Source organism: Lepisosteus oculatus, chromosome 3, assembly GCF_040954835.1.
Source record: "Lepisosteus oculatus isolate fLepOcu1 chromosome 3, fLepOcu1.hap2, whole genome shotgun sequence".
Taxonomy (NCBI): Eukaryota; Metazoa; Chordata; class Actinopteri; order Semionotiformes; family Lepisosteidae; genus Lepisosteus; species Lepisosteus oculatus.
In genome coordinates, this window is record NC_090698.1 from 10,805,699 (window position 1) to 10,828,458 (window position 22,760).

Consider the following 22,760-nt stretch of genomic DNA (forward strand, 5'->3'; position numbering starts at 1 on the left):
GAGCCACGCCCCTTGCCCTCTGCTCACCAGGCCCGGTAAAGGGCTCATGTAACACGCAGCTGACACGCGCGTTCCCCGCACTCCAGGGACCACGGCCTCCCAGATTCAAGCACGGCTTTCCGCCGGAAGGACTAGAGATCCTCGGGGCCCTTCTGCCCAGAGCGGAAATGAAGGAGCACCAGAGAGGAGTGGGAACTGGGCTGCGACATCCCCAGGTGTGGAACAGCACAACTCTGTGTTCAAAATCAGACCCGGCGGCTGTTGTTTTGTGGCCATGGGAATGAAACGAGTGCTACAGTGCGTTGTGGTCTCCTGTACTGCAAGCTGCTCTCTCTTTAGCTCTGCTGAGAGGCTTTGGCTGTGGTTGGGATGTTTAGCGTGACGTGAGGATCGCAGACTGCAGGTGTACAGGGGTTCTGATCTGACGGGAACAGCCCAACAAGCAGGAGAGCAGAGCCTGAGGGGAACAGATCTACAGGCAGGACAGCAGAGTCTGAGGGGAACAGATCTACAAGCAGGACAGCAGAGCCTGACTGGAACAGATCTGCAGGCAGGAAAGCAGAGCCTGATGGGAACAGATCTACAAGCAGGAGAGCAAAGTCTGATGGGAACAGATCTACAAGCAGGAGAGCAAAGTCTGATGGGAACAGATCTACAAGCAGGACAGCAGAGTCTGATGGGAACAGACCTGACCAGACACGGGCACTACAGACTTTCCAGTTCTGATCATCGGCAGTGGTAATATTAGCATGAAGACGGCAAAAAACATTTATAGAGCAGCAGAAACGGGCAACCCCTACAGTTCACCTCACACGGGAAAGCTCAAAGCACGTGCAGGTTGCTGGGCTCTTTCCAGAAAGGAAACCGAATGAACCAGTAATCCCACTTCATCGGGGAGCTCTTAAATCGCTCAACACCAGTAATAACGGCCAATGCCTGCTACTAACCAAACTACAGGGCGCATTTCAGACAGAAAAACAAGCTCGTCTTCTGCCCCGTGGGACAAAACACTGCGGGTGGTTCTGCCTCTTTTTTGCGTTTTAGCCCCTCTCTTGTCTGTTCAAGAAGAGGGGCTGAAAACACCCCCCACAGTTCGCGCACACACCCCCCTCCTGTAAATTCACTCACGCTCTCGCATGCACCAGCGCCCACGCACGCCGTGTCACAATCACGCAGGACACGGGGTGGCCCGTGGGGTCCGCCGCTGCTTGTCGAGGATAAGGCGGTCTGTCCCCGGCTCAGGCTCTTCCACAGCCCCCAGCCCGTGTGCGGGGAATGTGAAACAGCTGCCCGGCGCCTTGCCACACGCACACACACCCGGCGGGAGAGCCAGCCGCTCCTACCGTGAACCGGTGCCGCTGTTTCTTGGCCTTCCGGACGTTATTGATGAACCGGCGGCCCATCTTCTTGGCGTACCACACCGACACGAACATGACCGGGCCCGGGCCGGCGGCCGCCGGGACCGCGGCTGGGCGGCAAGTCAGCCCGCTCCCGGGGCGAGGAGGGGAGAGACGGGGCGTCGCCGTTCAGAGCCGAGCGAGGAAGGAAAAGAGGCTCCCCGGGATAGAGCTGGGAACGGGATACTGACGGCTGACCAGACTTTGCGAGACTCCCCCCTGCTTTCAAACCCGGCAACACTGACATCGGTAGAAGAACCGCTGAAAAGGTGAATACGGACGGGCTACATGCGAGAGAAAAAGTTAAAAATAAGGAAATTCGATGTAAAAAACGAGAAGATGTGCAGGTGAGCGGTCCGGCGCTCGGTGGTCCGGAATTGATAGTCCACAAATCGTGGGTTGAAGCGGTAAAGGCTCGGTTCGGCAGGAAGACTGATCCGGCGAGAGTCCGGAGAGGAAAAGGCAGGGAGAGAGAGAGAGACCGGGGGCAGCCGAGGCGGCTCGACGATGTAGTTCTTCCCCGTCTCCGCGCTCTTCAGATTTTCTTTCACTCGCTGAAATATTTATTGCCGGTTGTATCGGCCCCCCGCTCGCGCCGAGTGGAGCCGAGGTGTCCGCGCGCACAAATAAAAGGCGGAGGAGGGGGGGGGGGTGCGCGAGCTCGCTTGTCACCCGGCTCCCGCAAGAGGCGAGTCTCAGTCTTCCTCTTCCCTCCGCCCCCCAGCCAGCCGCCACAAACTCACATTTCTGTTGAACACAAGCGCAAGGCGCAGCGGAAGGGGGATCCTTTCTGACGTCGCCGGAGTCTTTCCGCAGCCCTGCAGGGAGAGCGCGGTGCCGGTCCGGTCTCCTCCGCAGAGTTGTGGGCGAGGGAGGTAAAAAACAGCACAAGACAAGCGGCGCTTCCTTCTTCTCTGCGAGCCGCAGTCTCTCTCCCTCTCAGACGGGCATTCCCCTCTCTCTCTCTCTCATTCTCTCTATCCTCCTGGGTATCGGCGGCCCCAGTATCTGCACACGCCCGCCCTCTCTGGTCTCAGCCCGCCACCAGTCAGCTCGGTCTGTATCGCCGAGTGAGGGAGAGGGGCGGGCGTGTACTGCGGGGGGGAATTGGACCGGATTACTTCCATGTAACTGTCTACACATACAGGTACGTAGTAGGTGCAGGCGGAGCACGCACTAGCTTAAAGAACGAGGTCTATTAATCCTGCGTGGTAATCAATTTAATCGTTTTGAAGTTTATTGACCCTTCATTCATTCTCCTGCGAGGATGAATTAATCCAGCTCAGAGAGAAGGACCCACCGCTCGCCTCTACATACTGCAAGGCGCTCGCCAAACAGATTTGCATAACAGCAGTCTTTTACAGCCAGTCATTTAAAAAACCCGTCCTGCGGTTCGTCAGTTACCCCGGCCATCCGCGGTACACTCTGTATGGACCAGTATAAACGAGCACAAAGCTGTACTGCAGCACGTCATTGATTTCAGAAAAAACTAATTATGGCCCATAGACGGCAGGACTGTGTCCCATCGCAGTCTTTTAATCGAACTGTATCGGCTCTGAACACCTCTGCACAGAGCAGTAGAGAGCAATGAAGACCAGGGCGAGAATGAATCAATCGATTTAAACCTGTCAGCTGGGTTTACATTACAACACAAAACCACAAAAACCAGTACCACCATCGACCACCACAGCACAGCTGAGTGCTGACCAGCACAGCTCTGCACTGACCAGTACAGCACTGCACTGCACTGACCAGCATAGGTCCGCACTGACCACTAAAACACTGACCAGCACAGCACTGACCACCAAAACACTGACCAGCACAGCACCACACTGACCAGCACAGCTCTGCACTGACCAGCACAGCACTGACCATCAAAACACTGACCGGCACAGCTCTGCACTGACCAGCACAGGTCCGCACTGACCACCAAAACACTGACCAGCACAGCACCACACTGACCAGCAAAGCACCGTACTGACCAGCACAGATCTGCACTGACCACCAAAACACTTCCCAGCACAGCACCACACTGACCAGCATAGGTCTCCTCTGACCACCAAAACACTGACCAGCACAGCTCCACACTGACCACTAAAACACTGACCAGCATAGGTCCACACTGACCACCAAAACACTGACCAGCATAGGTCCACACTGACCAGCATAGGTCCACACTGACCAGCGCAGCTCCACACTGACCACTAAAACACTGCCCAGGCAGCTCTGCTGTGCTCTGTGCTGCTCTCTGCCTTCAGCACCATGGCCAGCTCCACCAGGAGCTGGAACAGGACAGTGGGAAAAGAGCTACTGCTCGGGCTCCGAACCCCAGTGAGGGCTAGAATCTGAGTTAGAGGCTCAGTAAGACTAGTGTGGGCTACGATTTGCATTTCGGACAAGACTCCTTCTCTCTGCTCTCTCCCCTGACTCTGCCACATTTCCATTCCCCATCTGTTTCTCTCCTTCCCTCTCTCCCCCTGTCTCTCTTTCCCTCTCCTTCTCTCTCCCTCCCTTTGTCTCCCTCTTCCTGTCTCTCTCTCCCTCCCTCTATCTCTCTCCCTCTCTCTCCCCGTCTCTCTCTCTCTCTCCCTCTCCCTCTGTCAATTCAATTCAATTCAAGGTGCTTTATTAGCATGGCCGATGGGTACAATCAGTGTTGCCAAAGCAAATAAAAATAAAATTAATATGAAACAAAATAAAAAATAAAAGTAAAATAAAATCTACAGACATTTTACAACAAAGACATATAAAAAATATTTACATATACTGTAAACATATTGAGCATTATTGGGAGACAGACTCACTGTTCCTCAGGCTGTGACCAGTATGTGGAGATCACATACTGGGCTGCCAGTTCAACTGAGTTCCCTCCTCCCTCTCCCAGTAGGATTGGGACCCGTTGTGATTCTGGCAGGTGTGGAAACTCTGGGATTAGATTTCTGAATTTAGGAAATAATGTTTCTCTAATCCCAGAGTATCTGTCACAGTGCAGTAGGAAGTGCACCTCTGTCTCTATTTCTCCCTGCTGGCAGTGGGAGCACAGCCTGTCCTCTCTGGGCAGCCAGGTCTGCCTGTGTCGCCCAGTTTCTATGGCCAGGCTGTGGTCACTGAGCCTGTACTTCCTCAGGGTCTGTTTCTTTTGCTGTTTCTTATCTTGGTTAAATATTCGACTAGTGTGTATTGTCTGTTTAGGGTTCTGTAGCATCCCAGTTTATGTTGTGTTTGTGTGTGTGTGTCCCAGTGTGTGAGATGTTGCTGTTTGCTCGGTGCTGTGATGTGGTTGATTCTGAGTTGTGGTGCTCTAGGAGTGCTGTCCTGAGGCTGGCTGGTGTGGCTCAGGTAGTGAGCCCCAGGACCAGCTGGCTCAGGGGGCTCTGTTTTGGGCTCAGCTCTTGGCTCAACAGGGCCCTGTGGTGGTAGGAACTTTGATCAGTGTTTTTTAGGTGTAGCCAATACTTTATTAACCTCTTCTGTATGTTGATTAATAATGGGTATTGGCCTAATTCGGCCCTGCACCCGTTGTTAGGTGTTTTTCTCTGCACACGGAGGATGTTTCTACAGCTCTCCATGTGTACAGTTTCTGTGGGGTGTTTGTCCCATTTAATGTAATCCTGGTCTGTGAGGGGACCCCACACTTCACTGCCGTACAGGGCATTAGGTTGGATTACAGTTTCAAATATTTGGAGCCAGATTCTTGTTGGTAGGTTGATGTTGAAGAGCCTCCTTCTTATTGCGTAGAAGGCCCTGAGTGCCTTCTCCCTCAGTGGCTTCACTGCCAGGTCAAAACTCCCATCTCTCTCTCTCCCTGTGTCCTGGTCTCTCTCTCTCTCCCTGTGTCCTGGTCTCTCACTCTCTCTCTCTCCCTGTCTCTCTCTCCCTCCCTCTCCCTCTCCCTCTATTCAATTCAATTCAAGGTGCTTTATTAGCATGACCGATAGGTACAATCAGTGTTGCCAAAGCAAATAAAAATAATAAAATTAACATAGAACAAAACAAAAAATAGAAGTAAAATAAAATCTACAGACATGTTACAGACATTTACAACAAAGACATATTATATAATATCGACATATACTGTAGGCGGATGGAGCATTATTGGGAGACGGACTCACTATTCCTCAGGCTGTGACAGGAGATCACATACTGGGCTGCCAGATCAACTGAGTTCCCTCCTCCCTCTCCCAGTAGGATTGGGACCTGTTGTGGTTTTGGCAGGTGTGGGAACTCTGGGATTAGATTTCTGAATTTCGGGAAGAATGTTTCTCTAATCCCAGAGTATCTGTCACAGTGCAGTAGGAAGTGCACCTCTGTCTCTATTTCTCCCCGCTGGCAGTGGGAGCACAGCCTGTCCTCTCTGGGCAGCCAGGTCTGCCTGTGTCGCCCAGTTTCTATGGCCAGGTTGTGGTCACTGAGCCTGTACTTTGTCAGGGTCTGTTTCTGTTTGTTATTTTTTATTTTGGTCAAATATTCAGCTAGTGTGTATTGTCTGTTTAGGGTTCTGTAGCATTCCAGTTTATGTTGTGTTTGTGTGTGTGTGTCCCAGTGTGTGAGATATTGCTGTTTGATCTGTGCTGTGATGTGGTTGAGTGTGAGTTGTGGTGCTCTAGCAGTGCTGTCCTGAGGCTGGCTGGTGTCGGTGTGGCTCAGGTCGGTGAGCCTCAGGACCAGCTGGCTCAGGGGGCTCTGTTTTGGGCTCAGCTCTTGGCTCAGCAGGGCTTTGTGGTGGTAGGAATTTTGGTCACTGTTATCTCTCTCTCCCTCTCCCCCTCCCTGTCTCTCTCTCCCTCTGTCTCCCCCCCTCTCTCTCCCTCCCTCCCCTGCTGGCTCTGCCTGCTGCTCTCTCTCCCTGCAGACCGGGGCTCTGTAATTACTGCTGTGCACCTCATTCAGAGGGAAAGAGAGGAAGAGAGGAATCAGCCCGGAGAGGCGGCGGCTTGACGGGGAAGATGGCGTTCCGAGCCCCTGGGGCTCAGCTGCGCCGGATTCCGGACTCTGTAATTGAATTTCAGTAACACTGCCCAGCCGCCTGGAAAGCCCAGCCTTGCACGGGGAGGGCTCTGCAGATGGACGGGGGAAAGGAACACAAGTTTACTGCAGTAAATTCATATGACATTCGCATTTGTACCACACGGATATTGGACACAGACTTTGTTTTGCCACAGTTTATACTGACCAAGACTTCACCATGTGTCTCTGTCCTTTTACCGGGATTCTACCATACTAGCACCACACACTGCTATGGTATAAACACTTTCTTTACACCACATTGCAACTCAGTCCAGCTCATCTGTATCTTCACACTCACACTCATCATCCTCAGATCTGTAGAGACTGTAAAGACACTCAGTCCAGCTCATCTGGATCTTCACATTCACACTCATCACCATCAGAGCTGTAGAGAAACCCTGTGTTTGAGGAAGCAGTTCTGATGTGTATTTGTGGGGGTGGCATGGTGGGAGTTGTGAGGATTTTCTAGTTTGTCTTTCTTGTCCTCAATCTATCTCCTCCCTGTCTATTTTGGCCCGCAGTCAAAAGCCTCCCTTTTTTCTTCCTGCCTCTTTCTCCTCCACCTTTTGCAGGGGACCTCTATTTTCTGTGTCAGAAAGTAGCATCCTCACTTCCTTTCATGTCTGTTAAACACCACTACTTCTGAATAAAATGATACAAACAGGGATGATGTTGCTAGGAGACCACCTTCCTCCCGTTACTATAGCGACGGAAGACAGCCTCAGGCGAGTGATGGAGTGTGTGCATGTCAGTTTCTGCAGGGGGGCAGGGAGTGGGGGTGTCACTGCTCTTTCCATTAGAACCAGAACTGTTCTGACCAACAGAACAAGAATGTATCGAACTCTTACAATTGCAGTCCTTATGCTAAAGCATGGAAGCAATCATTTCTCATGTACACACAACACAGGCAGAGGACACAGGAAATCATCAGTTCAGCTTAGTGCAGTTCATTTCAAGAGTGTTTTGTATGTCTAACTGGAATAATTCACAGTTCCAGCTGCAGACTGCTCTCTCTTCCACAGCAGTGACACAGGCCTGTCTAACTGTATTACAGCAGTCCCCTCGCGGAGAGCTGGACTGAGAATTGCATACGGAGAATCGTGACACCTTGTGGATGATGTGAGGTACTGCAGATGGTTCTGCAAAATAACTACAGCACTTGCATAACATCGACCAGTGACGTCATCCCTGTCTCTGAATACTAAAGAGCTGACCCACAGTTTCAGGCTTCCTGACCAAGACTGCTTTACTGGACTCGCCTGAGGAGTCATGGATAGCGTTTCCATTTGTCAAACAGTCAGGGTTTGGATTGTGCAACGTTTATGGCGGGGGCCCCCACTCCTGTGCTTAGGGGACCCCTTTCACTCAGGCCTGCTAGTTTCCATTCCATCTAAACTGACAGCGGCCTCATTTCAGTCTTAGTGAACTTCACTGGACGTTTTTCTAGGGTTTTACCTACTCAAACATTTGAGATCTGAAGTTCTCAATAAACGGTAAATCAGTCAAACGTACTCAGGTACCACCAACACAGCTGGTAACAGGTTCTGAACAATAATCTTAGAATATGCAGACTGTCCCAGAATACTCATTTTGCAATGTTTCCCTTGTTTCAGCATACTGATGCAATAAGAAGAGAGAAGTCTTTATGTGACCAGGTGCACAAACACTAAGCTACAGCCCCCATGTACACAGCAGGGCGTGCTCTGGAGCGATCTGAGGGATAGCAGCTGTGCCCCACCTGGGATTTGAACCTGCACCCTGGAGCCCAGGGCGGTGGGAATGGACATTCCGGCCGGGATGAGCTCTTTCCCCGCCCGAGTATGCCAGTACGCCACACGGGGGAAGAGATGACACACAGGAAGGGGTGGAAAAGTCATGCAGGTGATAGAAACAGACAGACACCTACAAGTACAGGAAGAGCTCCGGGTGCAGCTTACCAGTGTGGAGGCAGCGGAGGTGTAGAGGGGGGTCTGGCCGGCAGAGAGAAGTACCGGCTGGAAAAATAACAGAGGAGGGGGTGTGACTGCGGGCTGGAACAGCGAGGAGGGGGTAAGTGGAGGGAGTGGAACAGTAAGAGTACTTAGAGGCAAGGAGTAGGTAGCCAGCTATCACAACACGCTTCTTCCTGATTCAATTTCTGTAGTTCACAGGAACACAGACACAACTCCCATAGCATAAAATAACTGGTCAGATCCAGTCCAGGGTTTACAGTGTCGGCCAGACTCCCACTGCACAGCAGTCTGATCCAGTCCAGGGTTTACAGTGTTGGCCATCAGACTCCCACTGCACAGCAGTCTGATCCAGTCCAAGGTTTACAGTGTCAGTTATCAGACTCCCACTGCACAGCAGTCTGATCCAGTCCAGGGTTTACAGTGTCAGTTATCAGACTCCCACTGCACAGCAGTCTGATCCAGTCCAGGGTTTACAGTGTTGGCCATCAGACTCCCACTCCACAGCAGTCTGATCCAGTCCAAGGTTTACAGTGTCAGTTATCAGACTCCCACTGCACAGCAGTCTGATCCAGTCCAGGGTTTACAGTGTCAGTTATCAGACTCCCACTGCACAGCAGTCTGATCCAGTCCAGGGTTTACAGTGTTGGCCATCAGACTCCCACTCCACAGCAGTCTGATCCAGTCCAAGGTTTACAGTGTCAGTTATCAGACTCCCACTGCACAGCAATCTGATCCAGTCCAGGGTTTACAGTGTCGGCCAGACTCCCACTGCACAGCAGTCTGATCCAGTCCAGGGTTTACAGTGTCAGTTATCAGACTCCCACTGCACAGCAGTCTGACCCAGTCCAGGGTTTACAGTGTCAGTTATCAGACTCCCACTGCACAGCAGTCTGATCCAGTCCAGGGTTTACAGTATCAGTTATCAGACTCCCACTGCACAGCAGTCTAAACTAGTCCAGGGTTTACAGTGTCAGTTATCGGACTCCCTCTGCACAGCAGTCTGATCCAGTCCAGGGTTTACAGTATCAGTTATCAGACTCCCACTGCACAGCAGTCTGATCCAGTCCAGGGTTTACAGTGTCAGTTATCAGACTCCCACTGCACAGCACTGCACTACACCCTGGGGACACTCAACCAATTTGCCAGGAGAATTGGTGAGAGTGAGGAGAAAGACTTCTGCCTGGACTGCAGGGGTTTCTCCTGCACTCTGAACAGGACTGAACAGGTCTGGAGCCCCATGAGCTCTGTTCTCACAGACTGCTCTCGCCAGGACTCCAAACAGAAACATTTAATCAGACCTTTTCCAAGGGGGTGCTGTGATAGCCACATCAACTCCATGCCTCTAGGGGGCAGAGTCTTACAACAGAGTCACTGTGTAAGACAGCAGGGGGCTGGGGTGTATACACAATGCAGGACAGTAGGATTAAAACAAAGGCATTTATTTATTTTGTAATAGCACTCATCTCGTAGCATTAAACAGCTTTAATGCAGCCCATCAAAAAGAGCCTTTGACAGACAGTGAGACAGCAAAGCCTCATCAGGACAGGGAGAGAGAGAGTGAGACACACAGGGAGTGTGTGACTGGGAGACACTGAGACAGAAACAGTGAGAGGCAGATTGACAGACTGACACACAGACCTGCATATTCAGAGAGAGTGAGACACACACAGAAACAGAGAGACACAGTGAGGGAGAGACAGAGCGAGAGACTCACACACAGAGCTGAGCCCTGAACACCAGGGTTCAGCCAGACAAAGTGAGAGAGACAGAACAAGTGAGAGAGAGAGTGACTGGGTTCAGTCTACAGTGTGACAGAGAGTGAGCTACAGCACATATTAACACAGCCACAGAGACACGCAGATCAGACTCAAAGAGGATCACAAATCCTTGTAAGAACAATTACTGTAAATGTTGAAAAGCATCAAAACACTACAGTGCAATGTACAACAACACACCAGCCCATCACAGACTGCACAGCAGAGTGCAACACACAACAACACAGGTACATCACGGGCTGGGAGCAGACAGGTTCACACGCTGCACCGCGACACAATGAAGCGCTCTCTCATTAACCTTCAACATCCCCTGCCTTCTTTAGGTCTTCCCTGAGCCTGTGAGCCACAGCAATGTAGATTATCCTCATCTTCCTTGGTATCACCTCTGGGATCTGAGCACTCTCTGTGTGGAGTCTGCATGTTCTCCCTGTGTTTGTTCCCTCTAGGAGCTCTGCTGTCCTCCCACCCCTCAGGGTCAGTGGGTGGGTGACATCACGGTGCGAATGGGAGTCTGTAAGTTATCTGTGTGTTTGCCCTGTGGACAGCTGTCTGGGGTGTAACCCCGCTTTGCGCCCCGTTTTTTTCGGGATGGGCTCTGGGTGGCTGTGACCCTCACTGGGGATATGTGGCTCTCCGCTGACGCTGAGGATTATGTCGTATTGTAACGATCAGGTGCCTAGAGTCAAAGCTGGGATGTTCCAGTCAGGCTTGCTATCTGGACATAATCTAAGAGCCAGCTTAGTGTCACAGGGAAGGGTCTGAAGTATAGGAGGCTTAAGGCATGAGAACAAAATGTCCCTTTCAGTTTCCTGCTACACTGCCCTCCAGCCATTCACCTGTCTTCTAACCTCTTTATCGCTTTCTGCAGGGGAGCCGAAGCCTGTCCTGACAAGCTACAGGCGCAAGGTGGGAGACGCCCTGGACACACACTCACACCCCACTCACTGGGGTCAGTATCCCAGCAGCCAGTTAGCCAGCCAGTAAGTCTTTGGACTGTGAAAGGAAACCGGAGCACCTGGAGGAGGCCCACGCAAACATGGGGGAATCATAAAAATAATAATAATAATAATTATTATTATGATTACAATTATTACAAATAGCTAGATAAAATACAGACAGGGCCTCAGAAACTGAACCCAGTCCTTATACCTGGTCCACCATACTGCAGTCTTATAACATTTTGTAATGCCTTTTTTTTATTTGAGCTGAGCTGAGTTAGAAGACACAAAGCCACATAGGTGTGTGTGGTCTGTTTAAGTGTAAAAGACTTGGTGAAAAAAAAGATAAGGAGGGTTAAAGTATAGGTTTCAAGGCACCTGGGAAAGGCGTGCTGTTACAGAAGGAGCTGTCCTTGGTTCTGGAAGGTGCAGTACCAGCTGTCACCACATGAGGACTCCCTCTCCCCAGTCAAGAACTGAAAATTGAATGCCTTGTTTACTACCCTTTTTCCCTTATAAGTTGTAATTAATTATTGTTACTTTTGGATATGTTTGGAAAGTATTTTAAAATGTGTGTGTTGGTGAATTCAGGGTGAGTGTGAGAGCAGAGGGACAGCAGTGGCTCTAGCAGTGTCTACAGTCCAGTCAGGTGTGACAGTGTGTGTGTGCTGGTGAATTCAGGGTGAGTGTGAGAGGAGAGGGACAGCAGTGGCTCTAGCAGTGTTTACAGTACAGTCAGGTGTGACAGTGTGTGTGTGTGCTGGTGAATTCAGGGTGAGTGTGAGAGGAGAGGGACAGCAGTGGCTCTAGCAGTGTTTACAGTACAGTCAGGTGTGACAATGTGTGTGTGCTGGTGAATTCAGGGTGAGTGTGAGAGGAGAGGGACAGCAGTGGCTCTAGCAGTGTCTACAGTACAGTCAGATCACCTCAGACAGAGCAGGTGAATGCCAATGTTTCTACAGGACTTCCCCTGCAGCCAGGACACTGCGCAGGACTCAGGGAGTGCTGAGAGCATCTTGTGCCGGCAACCGCTGTCACCACAGCATTACTGTCCCGCTTGTGGACACAAGCTGCCCAGCGATGGAGAGGCGACTGCTCCTAACCACAACCAGCCAACAACCAGAACGACACGTAACAGACAGAGCTGGACGCCAGCACAAGAGGACAGATAGCAGGACAAGGAGACAGAGGTGGACAACAGGACAAGAGAAGAGATACCACTTCAAGAGGAAACACAGCAGGACATGATGACAGAATTGGACAGCAGGCCTACAGGACAGAGGGGGACACAGACGCAAGGCGGGCTTGAGTCTGCGTGGGTCTGCTGCTCCCAGTGGCTCCCAGTGGCAGTGTGCACTGGAGTGTTATCACCAGTTTATACCGGTAGCCATGTATGAATGAAAGCATTACAATACAATACAAGACTCACACAGGCTGGACGTGGAAACCCTGTCCAGTGTCCAGACACTGGGAGCAGTATTGCTCGAGGGCAGCACAGCAACGCTGCCAGTGCGGGTGGAGAGAGGAGGACAGATGGACGAGGACAGAGACCGAGCCACACGTGGAACAGTGCAAGAGAAAGAGAGAGGGGGGACAGAGACGGAGACACTTCTATGTTCACAGCGCCTCCTACCTTCATGGGGGAGAGGTGGGTGTGTGGCGTGTAGCCGTGCACGTTGTCGATGGGCGAGAGGTTCTTCTCAGACACCTGGACCAGCTCTGGGTTCTTCACCTGACCGGCCAGGTGAGCCGGGCTGTGCTCCATAGGGGGCGTGTCCTCATCTTGGTACCGGTATTTCTGCAGCAGGGAGGGGGGGGAGAGGAGAAAGAGGAGAGAGGGGAGAGGAGAGAGAGAGGGGAGAGAGAGGAGAGAGGGGAGAGGGGAGAGAGAGGAGAGAGGAGGGAGAGGAGAGAGGGGAGAGAGGAGAGGAGAGGAGAGAGGAGAGAGAGAGGGGAGAGGGGAGAGAGGGGAGAGGGGAGAGAGAGGAGAGAGAGAGAGGAGAGAGAGAGGGGAGAGGGGAGAGGAGGAAGGGGGGAGGAGGAGAGAGGGGAGAGAGGAGAGAGAGGGGGTAGAGAGGGGAGAGAGAGGAAAGAGGAGAGAGAGGGGAGAGAGGGCAGAGAAGAGAGACAGGGGAGAGGGGGAGGAGGGGGCAAGGAGAGAGGGTGAAGAGAGGAGGAGGAGAGAGGGTGAAGAGAGAGGAGAGAAGGGAGAGAGGAGGAGGAGAGAGTGGAAATGAGGGAGAATGGGAGAGGGAGTGATAGGAATAAGAAAAAGAGGGAGTGGGAAAGGGACGGTGAGAGAACAGGAGTCAGAGGTGGGAGAGGGAGAGAGAAGGGGCAGAGAGAACGTGAGCCACAAGAGACTGATATTGTCACAAAGATGAATAAAACATCATTCATCATCATTAAAATCATCACGGTTAATGTCTTCAGCATCTTAGACATCATTTTCATCATCATTAGCAGCAGCAGGATCTGATTCTGATCAGCAGGGTGTCTCACAATTCAGCCTGTGCAAATGCTGAACAATTTCTTTCACCTCATCCAGAACCATAGGCATCCTCAGATCTGTAGAGACTGTACAGACACTCAGTCCAGCTCATCTGTATCTTCACATTCACACTCATCACCATCAGAGCTGTAGAAACTGGAAAGACACTCAGTCCAGCTCATCTGTATCTTCACACTCACACTCCTCACCATCAGATCTGTAGAGACTGTAAAGACACTCAGTCCAGCTCATCTGTATCTTCACATTCACACTCATGGTACTGTAATGATACTGTGAAGTTACATTAGATCTGTAGAGACTGTAATGTGCATCTCATCCATCCTAATTTTAATGAATTAAAATGAACTAATTTTAAGTAGGGAGCTGTGTCAGCACGGATAGGCTGCAAAGGAACTGGTAAAGGTTCATTCCATGCTGAACTGAAAAGAAAAGAGACACAACGGTTTAGCTGTAGAACCATCTTCAGGAGCAGTAGACACATGAAGAAGTCTCCACTGCCGAAACACTGCATCTCTGGTTTGTAGAACTTGTCAGGTTCTTGCTGGGCATTAATAGGCATAGCAGGTTCACAGCAATTCAACTATGTCAATTTAATAATTAAGCCAAACTTTCCCACCAGGGAAGTACAAACAAGCAAGGATTTTGGACAACTGCAGCACCATGACATCATCGATATTCTCAGCTCCCAGAGCAGCAGCAGTCTGGCTCACTGTGCTGATCTAGGAGAGCCTCCAATCTGAAGCCAGTGCCAAGTGTAACTCTACCGCTTTCCTCAAGTGCGATCACCAGATGGCGCCAGAGAGCCCATGTACATCTCGAGCTTCTCTGTGAATTCTTTGAAGTGTGCCCTTGTTTCCAATTATAAATGCAGCTCACAGCCTTGACACAATGTGTAGTTTTTTCTTTATCTGGGATCAGCATATTCCTGTTTCATACCCAGTCCATGATGGCAGCCATGATCCTGGTGATCTGCCCACAAAGCGCAGGAAGGCGTACATTGTCATCAGAGGCACCGAGAAACCTGCAAGCTCGCAGGTGCTCCAGCCTGCCACGGGGGGGCGCCATGGCCCTGCAAACTCAGGAGAGCCTAATGAGTGCAAGCCTGCTGTGCTCCAGCACAGAGCCCCATAGCTGCTGGCAAACCCTGGTCACAGCAAGGGCAACAGCAGAGTGCAGACTGGAGTTGGCCTCAGAGAGTCAAAGATGCAGATATTTCTGCAGGCTTGTGCCTTTAAGAGTTGATCACCTGCTGTGATCCACGTCATTCAGATGACTGGAGCACCAGGCAGCGCATGTCCTGAAAAGCCACAATACCAAATAAATGCCATTCAGTAAAATAGAGATTTGCTCCCTACCATCACCTTTGGATACACACACTCCTTCTATTAACACACAATCTGCAACACACATAGGTATTAGCTGATCTTCTGACTGAAGAGAGGAGTCAAACACATTCCAGCACAAAGCAAACAACACTACCTCACCACTGGTACACACAAAAAAACACAAACTACACTACCTCACCACTGGTACACACACAAAAACACAACACTACCTCACCACTGGTACACACACAAAAACACAAACAACACTACCTCACCACTGGTACGCACACAAAAACACAAACAACACTACCTCACCACTGGTACACACACAAAAACACAAACAACACTACCTCACCACCGGTACACACACAAAAACACAAACAACACTACCTCACCACCGGTACACACACAAAAACACAACACTACCTCACCACTGGTACACACACACAAATACAACACACACAACACTTTCTCACCACTGGGAGACACACACACAAACACAGCACATATAACACTAACTCACCACTGGTACACACAACACATGCCAACACTATCTCTCCCACTGGTACACACACAGAATCATAACACATACTGCAACACTACTGGGCCCTGAAAAGACAACACACGCTCGTAACTGATCACAGTGACAGACAACAAAGAGAAACAGCTGCTGATGAAGTACAGGCTCAGTGACCACAGCCTGGACACAGACACTGGACACGGGCAGACCTGGCTGTCCAGAGAGGACAGGCTCAGTGACCACAGCCTGGACACAGAAACTGGACACAGTCAGACCAGGCTGTCCAGAGAGGACAGGCAAAGTGACCACAGCCTGGACACAGACACTGGACACGGGCAGACCTGGCTGTCCAGAGAGGACAGGCTCAGTGACCACAGCCTGGACACAGAAACTGGACACAGTCAGACCAGGCTGTCCACAGAGGAAAGGCAAAGTGACCACAGCCTGGACACAGACACTGGACACAGACAGACCTGACTGTCCAGAGAGGACAGACTCAGTGACCACAGCCTGGACACAGACAGATGTGGCTGTACAGAGAGGACAGGCTCAGTGACCACAGCCTGGACACAGAAACTGGACACAGTCAGATGTGGCTGTACAGAGAGGACAGGCTCAGTGACCACAGCCTGGACATTGAAACTGGACACAGATAGACCTGGCTGTTCAGAGAGGTCAGGCTTAGTGACCACAGCCTGGACACAAACTGGACACAGACAGACCTGGCTGTCCAAAGAGGACAGGCTCAGTGACCCAAACCTAGGACAGGCTGTGCTCCCACTGCCAGCAGGGAGAAGCAGAGCCAGAGATGCACTTTCTGCTGCACTGTTAGGGAGAAACTCAGCACAGAGCTGCAGCCCAGTGTGTGATTTCCTGTCCCCTGTCCCAGCCAGACTCAGCCTCTCTAGAAGTAATTATGTTATGGCTGTAGTAAAACTGTCATTTCAATTTGTGGGAGCAGTGAAGGAGAGAAAGGGAGCTGCTCTAGACCAGAGCAAGATAGATCCGATCTGGCACGGGGGGGGGGGGGCTGTACTGCTGATCAGACACGGAAATAAACTGCACTTGACACCTCAGCGACTCCACAATTAACGGGCTGAATTAGAAAAGTCAAACAGCAGCGGCAGAACGCCAGTCCCCTGACACAAGTGTCCTGCTGGTGTGCTGCACAAATAATAAACCAACAAGAAGGTGGATAAATCACCACAGGCCTTTCGCTGGAACTGGTGACATTGCAAGGTGAAGCTGAACACTTCTGGACAGCAGTTTTTTCAGATATCAATATCTCAATCGTCCTTGGATTTCGAGAATATCTCTCTTACATCACGAACTACTCTGTGCACATCCTGTTGTCACAAAAGCCATTTCCATTGTGGGTCATATCCCATACACATCTGATTGCACTGTAGACACTGCTAGAGCCACTGCTGTCCCTCTCCTCTCACACTCCCCCTGAATTCACCAGCACACACACACTGTCACACCTGACTGGACTGTAGACACTGCTAGAGCCACTGCTGTCCCTCTCCTCTCACACTCACCCTGAATTCACCAGCACACACACACACTGTCACACCTGACTGTACTGTAGACACTGCTAGAGCCACTGCTGTCCCTCTCCTCTCACACTCACCCTGAATTCACCAGCACACACACACACTGTCACACCTGACTGTACTGGAGACACTGCTAGAGTCACTGTCCCTCTCCTCTCACAATCAGCTCAGAGATCATAGCAATTAGCTGGTTTTTGTTGTGCTCAGCAGTTTGCCGGTAACTCAGTGACAACTGCAGATTTGGCAGATTTGTCTTCCACTTTGAGTCTTGTGGTTGGTTTGCACTGAGTTAATTAGCAGCATATTTGTAGTCATTTTACTACAGTTTACTACAGTATGGGACAGAAAGTAACAGCGTAGCACTGCGTTGAGAGGAATGGTGAAGTAAAGATGACACACATTCAAACACACAAGCTGACATACTCAATCACACACTCTCAAAAATACTCCCACAAACACACACATGCAGGTATCTGAAGACTGGAAGATACAAATGGACTCTTACACACAAACTGCACACTTTGTTACTACTGAGGAAGAGCCCTCACACTCTGTTACTACTGAGGAAGAGCCCTGCACACTCTGTTACTACTGAGGAAGAGCCCTGCACACTCTGTTACTACTGAGGAAGAGCCCTGCACACTCTGTTACTACTAAAGAAGAGCCCTGTACACTCTGTTACTGCTGAGGAAGAGCCCTCTACACTCTGTTACTACTGAGGAAGAGCCCTGCACACTCTGTTACGACTGAGGAAGAGCCCTGCACACTCTGTTACAACTGAGTAAGAGCCCTGCACACTCTGTTACTGCTGAGGAAGAGCCCTGCACACTCTGTTGCTGCTGAGGAAGAGCCCTGCACACTCTGTTGCTGCTGAGGAAGAGCCCTGCACACTCTGTTACTGCTGAGGAAGAGCCCTGTACACTCTGTTACTGCTGAGGAAGAGCCCTGTACACACTGTTACTACTGAGGAAGAGCCCTTGCACTCTGTTACTGCTGAGGAAGAGCCCTGCACACTCTGTTACTGCTGAGGAAGAGCCCTGTACACTCTGTTACTACTGAGGAAGAGCCCTGTACACTGTTACTACTGAGGAAGAGCCCTTACACTCTGTTACTGCTGAGGAAGAGCCCTGCACACTCTGTTACTGCTGAGGAAGAGCCCTGCACACTCTGTTGCTGCTGAGGAAGAGCCCTGCACACTCTGTTACTGCTGAGGAAGAGCCCTGTACACTCTGTTACTGCTGAGGAAGAGCCCTGTACACTCTGTTACTGCTGAGGAAGAGCCCTGTACACACTGTTACTACTGAGGAAGAGCCCTTGCACTCTGTTACTGCTGAGGAAGAGCCCTGCACACTCTGTTACTGCTGAGGAAGAGCCCTGTACACTCTGTTACTGCTGAGGAAGAGCCCTGCACACTCTGTTACTACTGAGGAAGAGCCCTGCACACTCTGTTGCTGCTGAGGAAGAGCCCTGCACACTCTGTTACTGCTGAGGAAGAGCCCTGTACACTCTGTTACTACTGAGGAAGAGCCCTGCACACTCTGTTACTGCTGAGGAAGAGCCCTGTACACTCTGTTACTGCTGAGGAAGAGCCCTGTACACTCTGTTACTACTGAGGAAGAGCCCTGCACACTCTGTTACTACTGAGGAAGAGCCCTGCACACTCTGTTGCTGCTGAGGAAGAGCCCTGCACACTCTGTTACTACTGAGGAAGAGCCCTGCACACTCTGTTACTACTAAAGAAGAGCCCTGTACACTCTGTTACTGCTGAGGAAGAGCCCTGTACACTCTGTTACTGCTGAGGAAGAGCCCTGTACACTCTGTTACTACTGAGGAAGAGCCCTGCACACTCTGTTACGACTGAGGAAGAGCCCTGCACACTCTGTTACTACTGAGGAAGAGCCCTGCACACTCTGTTACTACTGAGGAAGAGCCCTGTACACTCTGTTACTACTAAAGAAGAGCCCTGTTCACTCTGTTACTGCTGAGGAAGAGCCCTGTACACACTGTTACTACTGAGGAAGAGCCCTTACACTCTGTTACTGCTGAGGAAGAGCCCTGCACACTCTGTTACTGCTGAGGAAGAGCCCTGTACACTCTGTTACTACTAAAGAAGAGCCCTGTACATTCTGTTACTGCTGAGGAAGAGCCCTGTACACTCTGTTACTGCTGAGGAAGAGCCCTGTACACTCTGTTACTACTGAGGAAGAGCCCTTACACTCTGTTACTGCTGAGGAAGAGCCCTTACACTCTGTTACTGCTGAGGAAGAGCCCTGCACACTCTGTTACTGCTGAGGAAGAGCCCTGCACACTCTGTTACTGCTGAGGAAGAGCCCTGTACACTCTGTTACTACTAAAGAAGAGCCCTGTACACTCTGTTACTGCTGAGGAAGAGCCCTGTACACACTGTTACTACTGAGGAAGAGCCCTGTACACTCTGTTACTACAGAGGAAGAGCCCTGCACACTCTGTTACTGCTGAGGAAGAGCCCTGCACACTCTGTTACTGCTGAGGAAGAGCCCTGCACACTCTGTTACTACAGAGGAAGAGCCCTGCACACTCTGTTACTGCTGAGGAAGAGCCCTGCACACTCTGTTACTGCTGAGGAAGAGCCCTGCACACTCTGTTACTACAGAGGAAGAGCCCTGTACACTCTGTTACTGCTGAGGAAGAGCCCTGCACACTCTGTTACTACAGAGGAAGAGCCCTGTACACTCTGTTACTGCTGAGGAAGAGCCCTGCACACTCTGTTACTACAGAGGAAGAGCCCTGCACACTCTGCTGCTACCGATTCCTTGGTGTTCCTGCTGCTTGTCTCTCCTTGTTATTGCTACTTCTTTCATCTCCCTCCATACCTGCCAGCTCTCAGCTCTCCCAGTCTGAAGCCACCCCATCCTAGCCCAGTCCAGACCAGCACAGCCAATTCCAGCAGAGCCCGGGTCAGCCAGACCACCGGCCAGTCTGAAACCCTGCAGTATAATTCTGCAGAGTCCAGTAGAAGTCCGAGGGGCATGCAGCCTGGTTCCGCACGTGTCGGGCCCAGTCCAGTTCAGGAAAGTGCAGTGTGAGCTAGGGGGAAGGGGCCTTCTGTCAGCACGGCGCTGATCTCACATTACACTGACACAGCCCTCCCGCTGCCTGTGGGACTGACAGGGGAGGAGGGAGAGAGGGGCAGTGTGTGTGCCGAGATCCTGTGCAGCGTGTTAATGAGAGCTAGCCCTCGCCAGCCTCCCACCCCAGAGCTGGCACACTGACTCCACTGTCAGACAGCCCTGGGAGGGAGGAGGGGGGATGGAGAGAGAGGAGGAGTGAGGGATGGAGGGAAGGAAGAAGAGAGAGGAGGAGTGAGGGAAGGAGAGAGGAAGAGTGAGGGATGGAGAGAGGAGGAGTGAGGGATGGAGAGAGAGGAGGAGTGAGGGAAGGAGAGAGAGGAGGAGTGAGGGATGGAGAGAGAGGAGGAGTGAGGGATGGAGAGAGTGGAGGAGTGAGGGATGGAGAGAGAGGAGGAGTGAGGGATGGTGAGAGTGGAGGAGTGAGGGATGGAGAGAGAGGAGTGAGGGATGGTGAGAGTGGAGGAGTGAGAGATGGAGAGAGAGGAGGAGTGAGGGATGGTGAGAGTGGAGTGAGGGATGGAGAGAGAGGAGGAGTGAGGGATGAGAGAGAGGAGGAGTGAGGGATGGGGAGAGAGGAGGAGTGAGGGATGGTGAGAGTGGAGGAGTGAGGGATGGAGAGTGCAGCTGAAGCTGGAACGTGTGACACTCTGTGAGTCAGATGGGGAATCTTTTCACTGGGAGACGGACAGAATCTGTTTCACACACACGCCCCAGGGATCCCCTGGCAACTGCATCGCTGGACTGTCACCACGGCAACATCACCAGGCCACGAGTGCCTGTATGTCCGTCTGTCTGAAATGACTAAAACACAGCAACCCAACCCAACACTGCCTGCCTCTTAACAACAACACACTGCTCACACACTGCCTGCCTCTTAACAACAACACACTGCTCACACACTGCCTGCCTCTTAACAACAACACACTGCTCACACACTGCCTGCCTCTTAACAACAACACACTGCTCACACACTGCCTGCCTCTTAAACAACAACACACTGCTCACACACTGCCTGCCTCTTAAACAACAACACACTGCTCACACACTGCCTGCCTCTTAAACAACACACTGCTCACACACTGCCTGCCTCTTAAACAACAACACACTGCTCACACACTGCCTGCCTCTTAAACAACAACACACTGCTCACACACTGCCTGCCTCTTAAACAACAACACACTGCTCACACACTGCCTGCCTCTTAAACAACACACTGCTCACACACTGCCTGCCTCTTAAACAACAACACACTGCTCACACACTGCCTGCCTCTTAAACAACAACACACTGCTCACACACTGCCTGCCTCTTAAACAACAACACACTGCTCACACACTGCCTGCCTCTTAAACAACAACACACTGCTCACACACTGCCTGCCTCTTAAACAACAACACACTGCTCACACACTGCCTGCCTCTTAAACAACAACACACTGCTCACACACTGCCTGCCTCTTAAACAACACACTGCTCACACACTGCCTGCCTCTTAACAACAACACACTGCTCACACACTGCCTGCCTCTTAAACAACAACACACGGCTCACACACTGCCTGCCTCTTAAACAACAACACACTGCTCACACACTGCCTGCCTCTTAAACAACAACACACTGCTCACACACTGCCTGCCTCTTAAACAACAACACACTGCTCACACACTGCCTGCCTCTTAAACAACAACACACTGCTCACACACTGCCTGCCTCTTAAACAACAACACACTGCTCACACACTGCCTGCCTCTTAAACAACACACTGCTCACACACTGCCAGCCTCTTAAACAACAACACACTGCTCACACACTGCCTGCCTCTTAAACAACAACACACTGCTCACACACTGCCTGCCTCTTAAACAACAACACACTGCTCACACACTGCCTGCCTCTTAAATAACACACTGCTCACACACTGCCTGCCTCTTAAACAACAACACACTGCTCACACACTGCCTGCCTCTTAAACAACAACACACTGCTCACACACTGCCTGCCTCTTAAACAACAACACACTGCTCACACACTGCCTGCCTCTTAAACAACAACACACTGCTCACACACTGCCTGCCTCTTAAACAACAACACACTGCTCACACACTGCCTGCCTCTTAAACAACAACACACTGCTCACACACTGCCTGCCTCTTAAACAACAACACACTGCTCACACACTGCCTGCCTCTTAAACAACAACACACTGCTCACACACTGCCTGCCTCTTAAACAACAACACACTGCTCACACACTGCCTGCCTCTTAAACTACAACACACTGCTCACACACTGCCTGCCTCTTAAACAACACACTGCTCACACACTGCCTGCCTCTTAAACAAAACCTCACCAACAGCAAAGTCTGTGAAACCGCTAGGCTCTAAATCATTAAAGAACCCATAACTCCATTGGAATTAAAAAAAATATTTTTAACGGAGAGAGATAGAGAATGAGGGAGGGAGCAAGAGACAGAGAGAGAGTAGTGTAAATTCCTGCCTTTTTTTTCTCTGTAATAGCCATTAATGGAGGGGCTTTAAAGGATTAGGGAGCAGAGAGACTGGATTGCCTGACTGCGTGTCCTCACTGAGCTACGAGAGACACACTCTTGGTACAGTACTGTATACTCACTGTAAATAGAAAGTAATAGTGTGCTATGCAGAATATGTGCAG

The 22,760-nt window shown here is 51.1% G+C and overlaps 1 protein-coding gene and 1 long non-coding RNA gene across 13 annotated transcripts in view; one reads left to right on the forward strand and one right to left on the reverse strand.

Annotated features, from left to right (window-relative positions):
* LOC102694789 (disks large homolog 4-like) overlaps window positions 1–22,760 on the reverse strand; it is a 111,818-nt gene that overhangs the window by 35,784 nt on the left and 53,274 nt on the right. For 6 of the 11 annotated variants that reach the window (XM_069186782.1, XM_069186780.1, XM_069186781.1 and 3 more), the window contains 2 exons: window positions 12,703–12,867; window positions 8,342–8,398 (listed from right to left, as the gene is read on the reverse strand). In XM_069186782.1, coding sequence (XP_069042883.1) covers window positions 8,342–8,398; window positions 12,703–12,867 — 222 coding nt within the window. Of the gene's footprint in view, window positions 1–1,343; window positions 2,510–8,341; window positions 8,399–12,702; window positions 12,868–22,760 lie in introns of those variants that run through there. The other 5 variants (XM_069186783.1, XM_069186785.1, XM_069186786.1 and 2 more) reach the window with 3 other exon arrangements.
* On the forward strand, window positions 1,578–12,783 carry LOC107076569 (uncharacterized). 2 transcript variants are annotated; one of them, XR_001477778.2, is made up of 5 exons: window positions 1,578–1,666; window positions 6,250–6,493; window positions 7,459–7,528; window positions 8,018–8,453; window positions 12,032–12,783. It is a non-coding gene; the product is annotated as an uncharacterized lncRNA (long non-coding RNA). The 2 variants fall into 2 exon arrangements; XR_011188618.1 differs by having other exon boundaries at window positions 6,250–6,391.